This window comes from Callithrix jacchus, chromosome 9 (genome assembly GCF_049354715.1).
Source record: "Callithrix jacchus isolate 240 chromosome 9, calJac240_pri, whole genome shotgun sequence".
Lineage (NCBI taxonomy): Eukaryota > Metazoa > Chordata > Mammalia > Primates > Cebidae > Callithrix > Callithrix jacchus.
The window spans coordinates 64,148,768-64,168,264 of NC_133510.1; the positions used below are offsets into that span (position 1 = coordinate 64,148,768).

Here is a 19,497-nt window from a genome sequence, read left to right on the forward strand (position 1 = left end):
AAGGATATGAACAGACACTTTACAAAAGAAGACATATATGAGGCCAACAATATGAAAAAATGCTCATCGTCACTGGTCACCAGAGAGATGCAAATCAAAACCACATTGAGATACCATCTCACGCCAGTTAGAATGGTGATCATTAAAAAATCTGGAGACAACAGATGCTGGAGAGGATGTGGAGAAAAAGGAACACTTTTACACTGTCGGTGGGAGTGTAAATTAGTTCAACCATTGTGGAAGACAGTGTGGCGATTCCTTATGGCCTTAGAAATAGAAATTCCATTTGACCCAGCAATCCCATTACTGGGTATATATCCAAAGGACTATAAATCATTCTACTATAAGGACATATGCACACGAATGTTCATTGCAGCACTGTTTACAATAGCAAAGACCTGGAATCAACCCAAATGCCCATTGATGATAGACTGGATTGGGAAAATGTGGCACATATACACCATGGAATATTATGCAGCAATCAGAAATGATGAGTTTGTGTCGTTTGTAGGGACATGGATGAATCTGGAGAACATCATTCTCAGCAAACTGACACAAGAAGAGAAAATGAAATACCTCATTCTTACTCATAAGTGGGTGATGAACAATGAGAACACATGGACACAGGGAAGGGAGTACTAAACACTGGGTCTATTAAGGGGAATAGGTGAGGGACAGCAGGGGGGGGAGCGGGGGAGGGATAGCCTGGGGAGAAATGCCAAATGTGGGTGAAGGGCAGGAAGGCAGCAAAACACACTTCCATGTGTGTACCTTTGCAACTGTCTTGCATGTTTTGCACATGTACCCCAAAACCTAAAATGCAATTAAAAAGAGACAATAAAAAAAAAAGATCTGTCTGAGTTGGTGGTAATAAGAGCCAGAGTGTAACGTGAACTTTTTGACCCCTGGTACAGCACATATTTCCCTAGAGTAGTAGATAAACAATAGAAAATTATGAGGAAAGAGAGGTAATGAGGAAGTGGGACTAAGTTGAAAAGACAAAAATTAGCAGTTAAAAATTTGAATTCTTTTTTTATTGGTTAGTTTTACCAGACTCTGCAGTTTAGATTGGATTTCTTTTTATTTAGAAATCCTCAAAAATATTTAGAAAAAATGATTAGAAAAATTATTATGGTTAATTTGGATAACAGATTCAGGTACAAATTTTCATTTATATTTTGTCCTTCCGATTAACCCCTTTAAGCTTATTAAGCTGATATTCTGAAAGGGCAAAAAAATGCACATAGATGCACCCAGGTATAGACACAGTGACAGGCATATGACATTCTATTTACGCAGAGTTAGGGTTTTTATATAAGGAAATTGTATAGCTTTTGAGCAAATGGCATTTGAAAAAAATTTTAGAAAACATTTTTTTCTTGCTGAAAAGTGGAAGAGATAGAATAATGCCTGCTATCAAGGAGGGTACTTACAGGATTATTTATGCAGACATAGATGATCATCATTGATGTCCTTGGGAAATGCGGGGCTTAAATCTGGACATGTAAGTCAGTACAAAAGGAGCAGATGAGCACCAATATGACAGTAAATTGATGCTGTCCACATTTCTTGTTATGTGAGTAATAACAATCGGTGTGATGTTATAAAAGTTTGCTGCAGATTTATTCCCATGTATTTCTGGGAATAGCTTGAAATAAAAAGGTTAATTAATACTTTCATAGATAGTGGACCGTAGGTGTAACAGAATGAGGTTGTAACATACAAAAATCGCTACTAGTACAGAATTAGGGAAAAATAAAATGGAGATAATGGCTTCTTTTATAGTTTTTCAATTTGCACTCATTACTCCTTTAGTTCTTTGAGATAGATGCAATTCTTTTGATCATGTCTTTGAAAGCCTGTATCACTTACTTATTCCTTAGCGTGTAAATGAAGGGATTCATAACTGGGGCAACCAAAATGGTAAGCACTGACACCACCTTGTTAATAGCTACCCCTTCTTTTGCAGATGGTTTAATATAGATAAAGATGCAGCTCCCGTAAGTGATAGAAACCACAATTATATGGGAAGAGCAAGTGGAAAAAGCCTTTTTCCTTTGCTGGGCAGAAGGGAATTTGAGAATGGTCCTGATGATGTAAATGTAGGACATAATCACACACACCAAGGTAAACAGGAGTGTCAACACTGCCAAGATTAATACAAATCGCTCTATAAACTCTGTGTCAGAGCAAGTAATCTTCAGGATGGGGGCAGCATCACAGCCAAAGTGATCTATGACATTGGAATCACAAAATTCAAGTTCAAAGCCCATGCCAAATGGTGGGATAACAATGATTAGAGCAATTATGTAACAGCCAGTAAGGAACTTGATGCAGACTCTTTTGTTCATGATGGTCGTGTAATGCAGGGGTTTGCAGATGGCTACATAACGGTCATAGGACATGGCTGTTAGGAGAAAAAACTCAGTCACACCCAGGACAACAACAAAAAATAATTGAGTGGCACATGCATTATAGGTAATGGTATTGTCCCCAGATGCCATTGTGTAGAGAAATCTGGGAATGCCGACAGTTGTAAATGAGACTTCCAAGATGGAAAAATTCCGGAGGAAAAAATACATAGGTGTTTGAAGGTAGGAGTGCACCAAGGTGAGAGTGATGATGGTCAAATTTCCAAGAACACTCAACAAATAGGTTAGAAATAAGAAGACGAAAAGCAGAACCTGTAGATTTGGGTCATCTGTTAGTCCCACCAGGATAAATGTTGTTATTGCTGTATAATTTTTCATCACTGATTCCTGACTATGGCTTGGTCTGTGTGTAAAAATAAGAAAAAAATTAGAGCAGAGAAAGGGACTGTCAGCATGAATTAGCAGTGGGGCGAGGTGAGAAGTTAGATAAGCCACAATTTTATTTTATTTTTTCTGTTAACCAGCAGGCTATTGGAGTAATAGTTAACTAATAATGCTCATAGAGAGGCCAGCTAGAGGCTTATTAAGTATATTTTGTTACTATATTGATGTAGTATCAATTCAATTATAAAAGCATTTTTTGATTACCAAGTCCATAGAAAGAAAGCTATTTTATGTTGTCTGAGTTAATGATGGAAAAACACTGTCATAAAATAGAAATGGTTTGTAATCTCATGATAATAATACCTCTACATGTGCTTATCCTCTTGGTTTCATGTGAGGTAAACAGGGATGACTGTATTCAAGGTTGTGAAATTAAAATTCTTCTGATTTCAGCCTATTTTCTCACTTGGTGTGATAGTCCACATTGTCCTATAAAGTACCTCATGACTTCCTGCCTTCTTCCCTTTCTAAAAATACTCTTTGCAAGTCCATTCTAAAGACAGAATCTGAGTGATTTTTTTGAAACCATACACAAGATCCATTTTTCTGTTTAAAGTCACTCAGTGGAGTTTCATTTCTCTTGGAATAAAATTCAAAGTTCTGACTATAGTTTGTAAGGATTTTCATGGCTACGTCAATATGTAACAGCCCTAATTCATCTCTTGCTTGTCCAGTTATGTTAGTCTTCTTCATTTCCCTGAAGATGCTGAGTAATTTTTCACTTTGAGAAATTTGCAATGTTTTCTCTCTCACTGAAATGTTCTGCTTGCATTCTTGCATTGATAAATCTTATTTTTCAGGTTTCAGTTTAAATATGACCCCCTTGAAATGCCTTCCTGAAGAGTCTTATATAACTTTAGTCTGTCTACCCTCAATGTTATAAATATGCTTTTATGTTTATTTCTTTTAGAGCACTTATTATAATTTCTGATTGTATATTCATTTGTTTTTTTATCCCATCCATTACTCTCTGAGAATAATGAGAACAGATCATATCTATTTTGGAAACCACTGTAAATCCAGAACTAGCTCTTTGTCTTTCTTGCATGTGACAGATACTCAATAAATTGTTATTAAATGAATGAGACCAGACATTTTATCTGACAGTTTTGACTGATCACACGTAGTCAACTGCATCATCAAAAAGATTACATCATCAGTCGATTTACATTTTAAGATTTAAATCTTCAATTAAGAAACTCTATGTATTGGGCTAATTTTAGAAATCAGAAAGATAAATGGTTACCTTTAGAATCTCTCCAAATTATACTAGGCTATTTCATCTGTACATTAAGGTAAATTAGAATTAATCTTTAAAAAAATTACTTGCGGTTAAGAGTAGGGTGGTAGAGGGAGGACTGTAGGTGTATGGGAGGGGCCCAGAAGCGAGGATTCCTTTTTTGTTTATATTGTCTCTTTTTTGAAGCAAGAGATAAAGGTAACATATTTTGTTCATCTCTTTAGCCCATTTTCTTTTAGTTTGGCTGAGGCTTCTTAAGTTCTGGTCCTTGAGTCTCCTTGAAGTACACCCATTGGGATTAAATATAGAGGTTAAGACTGTGAGCTCTGGAGTAAGATAGATCAGGGCTTGAAAGCTAGGCCAGTCACTTAATGGCCATGAAACTTTGAGAAGTTCACTAATAGGCTCCGTTTCCTGGTCTGTGAAGTGCAGATAAAAACTGCATTTCATGAAATGAAGATAATAAGTGTTTTTCTTCATGGGTTATTATGAATATTAAACAAACTGATTCAGGCTGTGAGCATCACACCTTGCACAGAACAAATATTACATAAATTTTATTTAGTTTTTCTAGTTCTTCTCCCCGTACTTGCTGCTTATTACTGCTTGAACAGAGTTTGCACACTTTTCCAGACTTTCTCTTACTTTATCCCTACATTTGCTCTCTTTACTATATTCCACATGTTTTTAAGATTTTTCTCTTATCCTTAAAATTAAACACAAAATTATAGGGTCCTCTTAAGTTCTAAAAAAGTTGTATTTGTTGATAGGTCTGTTCATCATGAATGTAATTCAATTCAACTACATACAACATGCAATTTATTCTTTTTGCATCTCTTTTACATATGTAATCTCCACCATTTGCACTTTCATATGTGATTCTCTGCTCAAATCTCTTAATTTGATCATTGTGCTTTGGGACATCCACTTCCCATTTTCTCAGTAACCACAGCTTTCAAATTCTCATCTGAGCTTGTCTTAGGGCTCCCATTCTTCATCATATTGAGCACACTCCCCTTTAGTTCTCCTCACTAATTTATCAGAGGTCTATGTCTTCCACCTCTTTCCCTGTCTCTTTGTTTTTGAACTATTATCAAGGAACAAGAAAAAAAGCTTAGCTAAATGGGTGCCAGGTTACAATAAATAAAGTGATCAAGGACTTAAGACAGCTTGTATAATTTGAGAAATATAAAAGACCTTAAAGATTACTTTAGTCAATCTTCTAATTTTGAAGGTGAAAATCGAGGGTCAGCAGTCCCCAGACTTGTTAGGAGCAAAGTCAATGTAAAAATCCAACTTTCTTAAATCTGAAAGCCATTCATTTTTTCCCAATGTATCAATTTAGGAAAAGGATTTAGGAATTTTTTTTCTGTTTTCCACTCACTCATTAGGAAGTTTGCCACTTCTAATGTGTCTCTCTGTCTTCCCAGGACACACAGTACATTCTAGCTCTTTCCTCTCCGTTTCTATGTTACTTCGGGGGAAACTTATTATTAGTACTACCAGTTATCTGGAAAGTAAATTTACTTAATGTCTTGGAAGTTGACAATGTCTTATAATCATATTTATGCTAGGTATTCCAGGCATATTTATGTTGTTAGTTGAAGAATATATTTCTAGTGAGGATTTCATGTGATAAGACTAGGTTTTTATGGGATATTAGGGCAAAAATATCCTTTTGCTGTGTTCAACTTAATTCACAAAATTCTCCAAGAAATGACAATGATAGTAACATTTATAAGGCAGTTTCTAAATGGCAGACACTGTATGAAACATTTTGATTGTCTCATTTAATTATGAAAGCACTTCACTTGAGGGTGGTTGTGATTTAATCTTCATTTTACAAATGAGTAAACTGAAGTCCAGAAATATTAAGAATTGTCCAAGGTCATGAACTTAGGATGTGGTAAAGCAGGAATTTGAACCTGAGTAGTCTGACTACAGAAACCCAGCTCTAACTACTGCAAAACACTGTCTACTTCACTCTTTACTTGACGAATTGACTTCTTTGTCTTTTGAGGAAATGACCAACATCCTCTTTGTGATGCCATTCATTAAGTAACTATCAGGGAACGAGAAGAATCACTATCTAGGGCTTCTCTATTTCTGAGTTAGGAATCATTGCAGAGAGACAGTTTGTTCTTCAACAATAATAATTCTGTTTTTAGCAACTAAAATTTTTTCCATTTGCAGTTACTGTCACCAGGAATCCCAATTTTTCTTTTTTCTTTCCTTTTGTTTTTGAGGAAGGTATAGTACAAGCACTAACTTGAAGGCACTCACAAAGGAATTTTCTTTTTTTTTTGAAAGGAAAGAAGAAAAGAAAGAGAAAAAAGGAGTGAAGGAGAGGAAGAAAGAGGAAGAAAAAGAGGGAGAGAGAACGGGAATATTGCTTTATTCTAAAAATGGGTATTAATAATGGCCAATCAATATTTTGTGTATTTAAAGTGGAGGATGTATATTTTGTGGATTTAAAATGGAGAGCTCTATAAATATTTATTAAGTTTACTTGTTCCGGATCTGAGTTCCAATTTTTCTTATTACTGGAATGGAACATCTTCCAAACTCCAATTAGTTTGGAAGATGAATGGTTTTCAGTTGGCTGTTTCAACACATTTCCCACAATAATCTTCAAGTGCGTTTCCCTCGAGACAGGGGAAATATGGTTCTTTTCTTCTTACTGAGGGTGCAATGTCCATCTCCAGCATATGCTAAGATCACACCTTATAGCTAGCTCTGTGACCCTTTATGGAAGGCAATGTCCATCTCCAACATCTGCTAAGATCACACCTCAGAGCTTTGTGACCCTTTATGGAAGGCAATCTGACTTGAGTGTGTAATAACTTGTTGGAATATTAGCTGCTTTCTTCCATGGACTGTAACATCACTCAGGAATGATCACACTAGACCCCATGTTGAAGCTGAGAAGTGTTCTTGCCCTGTTTTGTCTTCTAATTCAAATTCTAAGTGCCCACATACGGTACTCACCAAGGTCTCCTTATCCTAGCCTTATGTCTGTGCATCCATAATATCTTAACTTCTGCTTTTGCAAAAATAAATATCCATTAGTGTCCTAATCTCATCTGGAACATGTTGGGTAAACTCATGTATGATAGCATATGAAAGTTTATTGATTTATTGTGTGGTCTTACTGATAACAGAATATTTTACCATTTCAAGTATTTTTTGTAGTACTGCTCATTAAACAGAGGGAACTATATCTAGACATAGATATTCAAGTCAAATAGTAAAAAAAAAAAAAAATAAGAATTAGGGAGACATTTTTGCTGGATTAAGAGAACAGGAACATTTTCCCAGGAACTTGTACATGGCAGACTATATTCTCTCCCTAAAAATATTGTTCTATTCTTAAAAGCTCTCCCAAGGGTACCTTTGTAAAGACTTGTTAAAACTCAAATGCCATTTGTTAGAGAATACAGTGATGTTCTATTGATTCCTATACAGTGATTCCTCTAGAAAAACATAGTTTATAATTATTTAAGACTTGGGTTTTGTAACACATAAGTCAAAGCCTTCTGCCCTTTAACTTTGAACTACTTGGGTTCTGGATAGTGAACCATTAGCATGACTAAGTCAATGATACTCACCTTTCAGATTGCTGTTCATGGTTTCCGTGAGTAATTTAACCACAAAGATCTTTAGGGTAACTCAGTGGTGAGTAGGAGTTTGTTAACAGCAGTGTGGGCTATGGTATTTTTCATGCACCCACATACTTGCACTCACTGGCAAGTCTGTGAGTGGGCAGAGGTCTCTTATGTTCTCATTGCCCAGTTTCCCAGGAGTCTTCCTCAAATGTTCTTTACTTTCAACTCGTCTTATAAGGACACCAAATAAAGGATATTTTCTAACTTTAATTTTAGGAAAAATGCTCATATGCCCTATATATTGGAAGAATTATAGACCGTTGTAATGATAAGCCCTCTTTATTGGTCAGTCAATATCTTCACTTTTGTACAGGAAGACAGGTTTCCCTGCAAATCTGTATTAACAAGAATGGTATAAGTCATGTCTGTTTGGTCCTCAACTGGTGTTTAGGGGATCATCTGATTAAGCAAACAAAAGGATCCCTTGGGATCTTAGGTCCAAAAGTCACTAATTGACTTATATAGCATAATGAACTTACATGAATCTTGTGAGGCAAAAATTAAACAGCTATCAAGTGGGACTGTGTCCTTGGAGAAAGGAAGATGCAACAATATAATCAGAAACAGGTCAGGTGCAAAACTATGTCAGGTGAAAAGTCACAAGTGCAGTTTCTCTTCACTTTTCTTCTAATTGCTTGAAAGATTCTGCTCAAGTGGAGTTCAAAGAAACCTCTCAGGAATGACCTGAGAGATACTAGATTTGGAGGAAGAAATACAATCACCTACCACAAGAGAAACAGTTCTCCCCTTAGTTCCAGCCTCCCCTAACCTGATGTGTGTTTTACACATTCATGTGACTCATTATTATAAGTATTTAGGAGAATGTGCACTCACTCTTCCAGTGCTTGTAATAAACTTTACGGTGAGACTGTTTTGTTTTGTGGCATAAAATTAATTGTTTGGGTCCACTCAGAGACTCCAAGATTAATTTCCATTCAGAGGTTGCTAGGAGTTATTATGAAGAGTGTTGAATATTACAAAATTATTAAATACCTAGTAAATTAGCTTATGTAGTAAAATAAATCTAGTGTATCTGGTAAATACACCATTTTCTGCTTTTGTCTGTGAGTCATAAAATGATATTAATAGATTTGCTAACATTAAACAGCTTTTGCATTCTTGAAATAAACCCAAACTTGTTCTCACTTTTTTTTAAGCAGAAAAAAGGGTTCAATTTGCTATTTTCTTTTTATAAGATTTGGTACATATGTTCCTGAGTTAGATTGTCTATTTTCATTTTTTGCACTGATGTTACATGGTTTTAGGCTCAGGGTTGTACTAGCTTTATAAAATAAATTCGAGAGTAGTCACATTTTTTCTTATTGCTGAAAATGTTTTATTTCTTTGGAATTATCTGTTCCTTGGGAGTTTGGTAGGATTCAAATTTAAAATATCTGGACCTGGGATTCTCTTTGTTGAAAGATTTTAAACTGCTGGTTAATTTTCTTAATTTTTATAACGCCATTTGGGTTTTTTACTTTTTGAGGTCAAAATTTTTATAAGAATTAGTCTATTTTATAAAATTTTACATTTATAAATATAACATTTTTGTATTATTTTTCTTTTTGTTATCTCAGTTTGATCTGTCAAAAATCTTTTCATTTTTAAATGTTATTTGTACCTTCTTCATTTTTTTCTTGATATACTTTTAACTAGGCTATGATAACCTTAGTAGTTTTTTTGGGGAGGACTTCATTAATTCTTCATATACTGTGTTTTTGTTTTCTGTTTCATTAATATGTGTTCATAGCTTTATATTTTCTTTAGAGTTTATTTCTCTAAATTTGAAAGTTTAACTTCAGCCATATTTCAAAACTATGCATTTAAAATTATAAATTTCCCTCAAATTATCACTTTCAGTATATGGCACATTTCTTTCTTTTTTTTTTAAATTTTTTATTGAATTTTAGGTTTTGGGGTACATGAGCAGAGCATGCAAGACAGTTGCATAGGTACAATGTTCATGGCACCTTTCAATATGTAGTACTGGTATTCATTTTAATGATGTATACATTCTACAAACTAATTTTATTCTATATCTATATTATGAACATGAATTAAATATAAATGTAAATGAAATGAATATAAAACTTTAAAGTAAATGAAATTGAAATATATTTTATACATATGAGTTCTTTTGTTGATGAATATATTATATGAATTGTATTTGTGTGTAGTATTTGCATATATTTATGATGAACACCTATTGATTTATTTTAGTTTTTACAGCTTTCAAATAGCAGAAAGTATAAAAAGGTATACGGTGAAAACTCTTTTTTACCTCCTGATCCTCATTTATTCAGTTATTCATTTGTATATTTTTACTGTTTTCCAGTGTTTTATGCACTTTTAGGCATACATAAAATTAGCTAATTAATTTTTCATCTTTTTTTTAAACAATAGAAATTTATTCTTTATATATATATAGTTTATTACGTTTTAGGTTTTGGGGTACATGTGAAGAACATGCAAGATTGTTGCATAGGTACATACATGGCAGTGTGGTTTGCTGCCTCCATCCCCATCACATATATTCTTGTTTAATAAATGGTGTTGGGAAAACTGGCTAGCCATGTGCAGAAAGCAGAAACTGGACCCATTTCTGTACCTTACACTAAAATTAACTCCAGATGGATTAAAGACTTAAACATAAGACCTAACACCATGAAAATCCTAGCAGAACACTTAGGCAAAACCATTCAGGACAGAGGCACAGGCAAGGACTTCATGAATAAAACACCAAAAGCATTAGCAACAAAAGCCAAAATAGACAAATGGGATCTAATTAAACTCCAGAGCTTCTGTACAGCAAAAGAAACAATAGAGTGAACTGGTAACCAATAGAATGGGAAAAAATTTTTGCAATCTACCCATCTGAGAAAGGGCTAATATCCAAAATCTACAAAGAACTAAAATAGATTTACAAGAAAAAAAAACAAACAAACCCATTCAAAAGTGGGCAAAGGATATGAACAGACACTTTTGAAAAGAAGATATATATAAGGCCAAAAATCATATGAAAAAATGCTCATCATCACTGGTTATTACAGAAATGCAAATCAAAACCACATTGAGATACCATCTCACGCCAGTTAGAATGGCAATCATTAAAACATCTGGAGACAACAGATGCTGGAGAGGATGTGGAGAAAAAGGAACACTTTTACACTGTTGGTGGGAGTGTAAATTAGTTCAACCATTGTGGAAGACAGTGTGGCTATCCATCAAGGATGTAAAAATATAAATTCCATTTGACCCAGAAATCCCATTATTGGATATATACCCGAAGGATTATAAATCATCCTATTATAAGGACATATGCACATGTATGTTCATTGCCACACTGCTTACAATAGCAAAGACTTGGAACCAACCCAAATGCCCATCCGTGATAGACTGGACAAGGAAAATGTGGCACATATACACCATGGAATACTATGCAGCCATAAAAATTGATGAGTTTGTATCTTCTGTAGGGATATGGATGAATCTGGAAACCACCATTCTCAGCAAACTGACACAAGAACAGAAAATCAAACACTGCATGTTCTCACTCATAGGCGAGTGTTGAAAAATGAGAACACATGGACACAGGGAGGGGAGCATCACACACTGGGGTCTGTTGGGGGTGGGGACTAGGGAAGGGACAGAATAGGGTGGGGAGTTTGGGGAGGGATAACATGGGGAGAAATGCCAGATATAGGTATCAGGGGGATGGAGGCAGCAAACCACCTTGCCAAATATGTACCTATGCAACAATCCTGCATGATCTGCACATGTATCCCAGAACCTAAAGTGTAATAAAAAAAAGAAAAGAAAAGAAAGAAAGAGAGAAAGAAATTTAATTCAGATTTAAATCACCATATGTGGCTAATGCCTGCTGCACTGGGCAGTGTAGCCCCGGAGCATCACCTGGGTCCCTGTAACTGAAAATGATCTATCCAGAGAATGTTCAGTCAGGCCTGCTGATGTTAATTAAATCTTTCACACACATAAAATTATACTAGGTTATTCTTTGAGAGTGATTCTCCAGGGTTTTTTTTAATCTCAGAGGTGAAGTGAACATTGTCAGAATCATAGAAGCATTTTTATACTTGTCTGCTCCTGTGTATGTGAGTGTACTTTGTCCACGATACAATTCAAAAGCTCTGTTAGCTATTAACTCACATGGAAATCATAAAGTAAATGATAACTTAAAGCATGAAGAAAAGAGAAATACTCATAAAATGATTATGCATAGAACTGAATCTCTTTAACTGAGAAGTCGTACTTTTTTTTTCTTAAAGTCTTTAGTCTCATTTATTCATTTTAATCTTATTGTTTAACATTTGGAAGCATTGGATTTTCTAAATTTACTTTACTAAAGTTTTCTGTCTTCTCACTAATCCCTTTAATTTCTGCTTTCACACATGCCAGTTCTAGCTCAAGCTCATGCCTATTCTTCAGTATCCTTCTAACAAGTAGCAAATAATAGCCCATGCACACTACTGGATTTATCTGACTACTTCCATGAGCTATTATCTCAGCAGACTCTTAGTCTGCCTTCCAAATTCAGATAACTAACTACCTTACTAAATGTTTTCCCACTACATTACAAGAATTTTCATGTTTCTAGTCTTTTGTCAGTTTCCTCACTGCTTGTAAATGCCATATATATTAAGCTTTTGTTGTAATAGGTGACAAATTTAAGATATATCCCATAGACAATAGTTCAAACAGAGCTGAAATTTATTTCTTGCAGAAATGGTTTATGGAGATTTCAATTTGATGTTGACTGAGGAGGTCTCTTTATAGGTCTTTAGAGAAGCAGGTTTTCTCAAGCTCACTCATCATTAACATAAAGCTTACAAAGTCATTTTAATTTGGATATTTGTCAAGTAGGTGGGGAAAAGTGAGAGGATGTCACATGTTGGGTATTTTTTTAGGCCAGTTTTGGAAATGGTGCACATTACTTCTACATCCATTCTACTACTTATAACTTAAATAGCCACATCTATTAGTGTGGAAAAATGATGGAAAAAATGTGGTCTACTGTGTTTCCAGGGATAATAGCTAAATAGCAATTTCAGTTAGATTGTAAAAGCAAGCATCCTCAAGAGAGTTTGGTTTTAATGGAGACAAAAAATGGAATAGTCAGAGTTCACAATAAACAAGCTTAAGGAGAAATTGTGATTATCAATATGAATAGAGAATAAAATATATGGAGAAATAGTATCAAAGGCTCCAGATTTTGTGCTCATTCTTCCTTTTAGTTGGATTTATCAACTCTTTTTTCCTTTACATCTTTGAGAGGAATGGTATTTTTTTTTTGAGACGGAGTTTCACTCTTGTTACCCAGGCTGGAGTGCAATGGCGCAATCTCGGCTCACCGCAACCTCTGCACCCTGGGTTCAGGCAATTCTCCTGCCTCAGCCTCCTGAGTAGCTGGGATTACAGGCACGCGCCACCGTGCCCAGCTAATTTTTTGTAATTTTTAGTAGAGACGGGGTAATAAGGAGTGAAATCCCTTTATTAATAGCCACCTCTTCCTTGGCTGAAGGCTTGACATAAATGAAGATGCAGCTACCATAAATAATGGAAACAACAATCATGTGGGAAGAACAAGTGGAAAAGGCCTTTTTCCTTTGCTGGGAAGAGAATGTTCTTAGAATAGTTTTGATGATATAAATGTAGGAAAGAACTACACACATGAGGGTGATGATGAATGTCAGCACGGCACACACTATCACCATCTGCTCGATCAACCATGTGTCTGAGCAAGAGATCTTTAGAATAGGAGATGCATCACAGCAAAAATGATCAATAATGTTTGAGCCACAGAATTCCAGGTCCAAACCCAAACTAATTGGTGGGAGAATGATAATCAGTGCTGCTACCCAACAGAAAAGTATGAAGTTCTTGCAGATTATGCTGTTCATAATGGTCATAGCGGACCACCTAGTGGTCATAGGACATGGTAGCCAGGAGAAAAAACTCTGTAACTGCAAAGAGGTCTGTAAACAAGAATTGACTGGCACAAGCATCATAGGTAATGGACTTGTCCCCAGAGGATATGCTATACATGAATCTGGGAACACAAGCAGGTGTGAATGAAATTTCTAGGAAGGAGAAATTTCGGAGAAAATGATACATAGGTGTTTTAAGGTGAGAATCAATCAGGGTGAGGGTGATGATGGTTAGGTTTCTAGATAAACTAAACACATAAGAAAGAAATAGAAAGACAAAAAGCAGAATTTGCAGCTGAGTATCATCTGTCAGTCCCAGGAAGATGAAGGTTGCCATTGCTGTTTGATTCTTCATCCTTGATTATTGTCTCTTGTCCAATCTGCTGGAAACAGTAAGGAAGACTTTCTATGAGGAGTTCCAAAGTTCCAGCCAGCTCCTAACCACAAGAGACATAAACTTGAGAGTGATTCCTATACAACTGACTAGTGGAGAAGCAAACATACAACACATGCTGATGTTTGATCACCTCCTCTCTATGTCCCACAACTATTCGTCTTTGAATTGCATATTTTATACTGCTGCATCTAATGAATATGCAATCGAGCTGTAATCGGTATAAGCTCAACATATTATCTTATAAACGTCATTGAAAAAAATCTCCTTTTAATCAGTCACTTTTGAATGGCAATCCTGCCTTCCCAAACTTTTTATCCCCAGACATGCTTGTGGTAGACAAGTCCCCAAATAAGCTAACAATGGTCTTTGTCAAAGGATCCTAATATTAAAGTTCAGATGTGTACTAATTATTAAACTGACAATGAATGCTTAGCACGTAGTTGCAGTCTAGCTCTTTTGAGGTGTGTCTAAATCATTTTTACTAGATACATTTTCTTTAATATACATTTAAATGTGTTAAAGCTAAGGAAGAAAATGATTTAAATCCTTTATATATATATTTTTTTTCAGATAATACCAATTTAATAATTAAAATTAGTATATTATACTATCTTTTTAAAAAATTTTTTATTGCATTTTAGGTTTTGGGGTACATGTGCAGAACATGCAAGACAGTTGCATAGGTACACACATGGCAGTGTGTTTTGCTTCCTTTCTCCCCTTCACCCACATTTGGCATTTCTCCCCAGGCTATCCCTCCCCAGCTCCCCCTCCCGCTGGCCCTCCTGTTTCCCCAATAGTCCCCAGTGTTAAGTACTCCCCTCCCTGTGTCCATGTGTTCTCATTCTTCATCACCCGCCTATGAGTGAGAATATGCGGTATTTCATTTTCTGTTCTTGTGTCAGTTTGCTGAGAATGATGTTCTCCAGATTCATCCATGTCCCTACAAACAACACAAACTCATCATTTCTGATTGCTGCATAATATTCCATGGTGTATATGTGCCACATTTTCCCAATCCAGTCTATCATCAATGGGCATTTGGGTTGATTCCAGGTCTTTGCTATTGTAAACAGTGCTGCAATGAACATTCGTGTGCATATGTCCTTATAGTAGAATGATTTATAGTCCTTTGGATATATACCCAGTAATGGGATTGCTGGGTCAAATGGAATTTCTATTTCTAAGGCCATAAGGAATCGCCACACTGTCTTCCACAATGGTTGAACTAATTTACACTCCCACCGACAGTGTAAAAGTGTTCCTTTTTCTCCACATCCTCTCCAGCATCTGTTGTCTCCAGATTTTTTAATGATCACCATTCTAACTGGCGTGAGATGGTATCTCAATGTGGTTTTGATTTGCATCTCTCTGGTGACCAGTGACGATGAGCATTTTTTCATATTGTTGGCCTCATATATGTCTTCTTTTGTAAAGTGTCTGTTCATATCCTTTGCCCATTTTTGAATGGGCTTGTTTGTTTTTCTCCTGTAAATCTGTTTGAGTTCTTTGTAAATTCTGGATATCAGCCCTTTGTCAGATGGGTAAACTGCAAAAATTTTTTCCCATTCTGTTGGTTGCTGATTCACTCTAGTGACTGTTTCTTTTGCAGTGCAGAAGCTGTGGAGTTTCATTATGTCCCATTTGTCTATTTTGGCTTTTGTTGCCAATGCTTTTGGTGTTTTGTTCATGAAGTCCTTGCCTACTTCTATGTCGTGAATGGTTTTGCCTAGATTTCCTTCTAGGGTTTTTATGGTGGCATGTCTTATGTTTAAGTCTTTAATCCACCTGGAGTTAATTTTAGTGTAAGGTGTCAGGAAGGGGTCCAGTTTCTGCTTTCTGCACATGGCTAGCCAGTTTTCCCAACACCACTTGTTAAACATGGAATCCTTGCCCCATTGCTTGTTTTTGTCAGGTTTATCAAAGATTGTATAGTTGTATGTATGTTGTGTTGCCTCCGGTGCCTCTGTTTTGTTCCATTGGTCTATATCTCTGTTTTGGTACCAGTACCATGCTGTTTTGATTACTGTAGCCTTGTAGTATAGTTTGAAATTCGGTAGTGTGATGCCCCCCGCTGTGTTCTTTTTGCTTAGAATTGACTTGGCTATGCGGGCTCTCTTTTGGTTCCATATGAAGTTCATGGTGGTTTTTTCCAGTTCTGTGAAGAAAGTCAATGGTAGCTTGATGGGGATAGTGTTGATTCTGTAAATTACTTTGGGCAGTATAGCCATTTTCACGATATTAATTCTTCCTAACCATGAACATGGAATGTTTCTCCATCTGTTTGTGTCCTCTCTGATTTCGTTGAGCAGTGGTTTGTAGTTCTCCTTGAAGAGGTCCCTTACGTTCCTTGTGAGTTGTATTCCAAGGTATTTTATTCTTTTTGTAGCAATTGCGAATGGCAGTTCGCTCTTGATTTGACTTTCTTTAAGTCTGTTATTGGTGTAGACGAATGCTTGTGATTTTTGCACATTGATTTTATATCCTGAGACTTTGCTGAAGTTGCTTATCAGTTTCAGGAGTTTTTGGGCTGAGGCGATGGGGTCTTCTAGGTATACTATCATGTCGTCTGCAAATACAGACAATTTGGCTTCCACCTTTCCTATTTGAATACCCTTTATTTCTTTTTCTTGCCTGATTGCTCTGGCTAGAACTTCCCGTACTATATTGAATAGGAGTGGTGAGAGAGGGCATCCTTGTCTAGTGCCAGATTTCAAAGGGAATGCTTCCAGTTTTTGCCCATTCAGTATGATATTGGCTGTTGGTTTGTCATAAATAGCTTTTATTACTTTGAGATACGTTCCATCGATACCGAGTTTATTGAGGGTTTTTGGCATAAAGGGCTGTTGAATTTTGTCAAATGCCTTCTCTGCGTCAATTGAGATAATCATGTGGTTTTTGTTTTTGGTTCTGTTTATGTGGTGAATTACGTTTATAGACTTGCGTATGTTGAACCAGCCTTGCATCCCCGGGATGAATCCTACTTGATCGTGATGAATGTTTTTTGATTTGCTGTTGCAATCGGCTTGCCAATATTTTATTGAAGATTTTTGCATCTATGTTCATCATGGATATTGGCCTGAAGTTTTCTTTTCTCGTTGGGTCTCTGCCGGGTTTTGGTATCAGGATGATGTTGGTCTCATAAAATGATTTGGGAAGGATTCCCTCTTTTTGGATTGTTTGAAATAGTTTTAGAAGGAATGGTACCAGCTCCTCCTTGTGTGTCTGGTAGAATTCGGCTGTGAACCCGTCTGGACCTGTGCTTCTTTTGTGTGGTAGGCTCTTAATTGCTGCCTCAACTTCAGACCTTGTTATTGGTCTATTCATAGTTTCAGCTTCCTCCTGGTTTAGGCTTGGGAGGACACAGGAGTCCAGGAATTTATCCATTTCTTCCAGGTTTACTAGTTTATGCGCATAGAGTTGTTTGTAATATTCTCTGATGATGGTGTGAATTTCTGTGGAATCTGTGGTGATTTCCCCTTTATCATTTTTTATTGCATCTATTTGGTTGTTCTCTCTTTTATTTTTAATCAATCTGGCTAGTGGTCTGTCTATTTTGTTGATCTTTTCAAAAAACCAGCTCTTGGATTTGTTGATTTTTTGAAGGGTTTTTCGTGTCTCAATCTCCTTCATCTCAGCTCTGATCTTAGTAATTTCTTGTCTTCTGCTGGGTTTTGAGTTTTTTTGATCTTGCTCCTCTAGCTCTTTCAATTTTGACGATAGGGTGTCAATTTGGGATCTCTCCATTCTCCTCATATGGGCACTTATTGCTATATACTTTCCTCTAGAGACTGCTTTAAATGTGTCCCAGAGGTTCTGGCACGTTGTGTCTTCGTTCTCATTGGTTTTGAAGAACTTCTTTATTTCTGCCTTCATTTCGTTGTTTACCCAGTCAACATTCAAGAGCCAGTTGTTCAGTTTCCATGAAGCTGTGCGGTTCTGGGTCGGTTTCTGAATTCTGAGTTCTAACTTGATTGCACTATGGTCTGAGAGGCTGTTTGTTATGATTTCAGTTGTTTTGCATTTGTTGAGCAGTGCTTTAATTCCAATTATGTGGTCAGTTTTAGAGTAGGTGTGATGTGGTGCTGAGAAGAATGTGTATTCTGTGCATTTGGGGTGGAGAGTTCTGTAAATGTCCACCAGGTTTGCTTGCTCCAGGTCTGAGTTCAAGCCCTGGGTATCCTTGTTGATTTTCTGTCTGGTTGATCTGTCTAGTATTGACAGTGGAGTGTTAAAGTCTCCCACTTTTATTGTGTGGGAGTCTAAGTCCTTTTGTAAGTCATTAAGAACTTGCCTTATGTATCTGGGTGCTCCTGTGTTGGGTCCATATATGTTTAGGATCGTTAGCTCTTCTTGTTATATCGATCCTTTTACCATTATGTAATGTCCTTCTTTGTCTCTTTTGATCTTTGTTCCTTTAAAGTCTATTTTATCAGAGATGAGAATTGCAACTCCTGCTTTTTTTTGCTTTCCATTAGCTTGGTAAATCTTCCTCCATCCCTTTATTTTGAGCCTTTGTGTATCCTTGCATGTGAGATGGGTTTCCTGGATACAGCACACTGATGGGTTTTGGCTTTTTATCCAATTTGCCAGTCTGTGTCTTTTGATTGGTGCATTTAGTCCATTTACATTTAGGGTTAATATTGTTATGTGTGAATTTGATACTGTCATTTTGATGCTAAGTGGCTGTTTTGCCTGTTAGTTGTTGTAGATTCTTCATTATGTTGAAGCTCTTTAGCATTCAGTGTGATTTTGGAATGGCTGGTACTGATTGATCCTTTCTATGTGTAGTGCCTCTTTTAGGAGCTCTTGTAAAGCAGGCCTGGTGGTGACAAAATCTCTGAGTACTTGCTTGTTTGCAAAGGATTTTATTCTTCCTTCACTTCTGAAGCTCAGTTTGGCTGGATATGAAATTCTGGGTTGAAAGTTCTTTTCTTTAAGAATGTTGAATATTGGCCCCCACTCTCTTCTGGCTTGTAGTGTTTTTGCCGAGAGATCTGCTGTGAATCTGATGGGCTTCCCTTTGTGGGTGACCCGACCTTTCTCTCTGGCTGCCCTTAGTATTCTCTCCTTTATTTCAACCCTGTTGAATCTGACGATTATGTGCCTTGGGGTTGCTCTTCTTGCAGAATATCTTTGTGGTGTTCTCTGTATTTCCTGCAATTGAGTGTTGGCTTGTCTTGCTAGGTGGGGGAAATTTTCCTGGATGATGTCCTGAAGAGTATTTTCCAGCTTGGATTCATTCTCTTTGTCCCCTTCTGGTACAACTATCAAATGTAGGTTAGGTCTTTTCACATAGTCCCACATTTCTTGGAGACTTTGTTCATTCCTTTTTGCACTTTTTTCTCTGATCTTCGTTTCTCGTTTTATTTCATTGAGTTGGTCTTCGACTTCAGATATTCTTTCTTCTGCTTGGTCAATTCGGCTATTGAAA

At 36.4% G+C, this 19,497-nt stretch overlaps 1 protein-coding gene and 1 pseudogene across 1 annotated transcript; both read right to left on the minus strand.

Annotated features, from left to right (window-relative positions):
- Positions 1-1,868: 1,868 nt before the first annotated feature.
- Positions 1,869-2,750, minus strand: LOC100398745 (olfactory receptor 6C2-like). The gene has a single exon (XM_002752577.3). The coding sequence runs from the start codon at positions 2,748-2,750 to the stop codon at positions 1,869-1,871; it is 882 nt and encodes a 293-aa protein (XP_002752623.3).
- A 10,427-nt stretch (positions 2,751-13,177) lies between these two features.
- Positions 13,178-14,021, minus strand: LOC108593280 (olfactory receptor 6C2-like; annotated as a pseudogene).
- Positions 14,022-19,497: the final 5,476 nt, after the last annotated feature.

Excerpts from the sequence above, each read along its gene's own strand:
- LOC100398745 (XM_002752577.3), bottom strand. The coding sequence starts at position 2,750 with ATGAAAAATTATACAGCAATAACAACATTTATCCTGGTGGGACTAACA.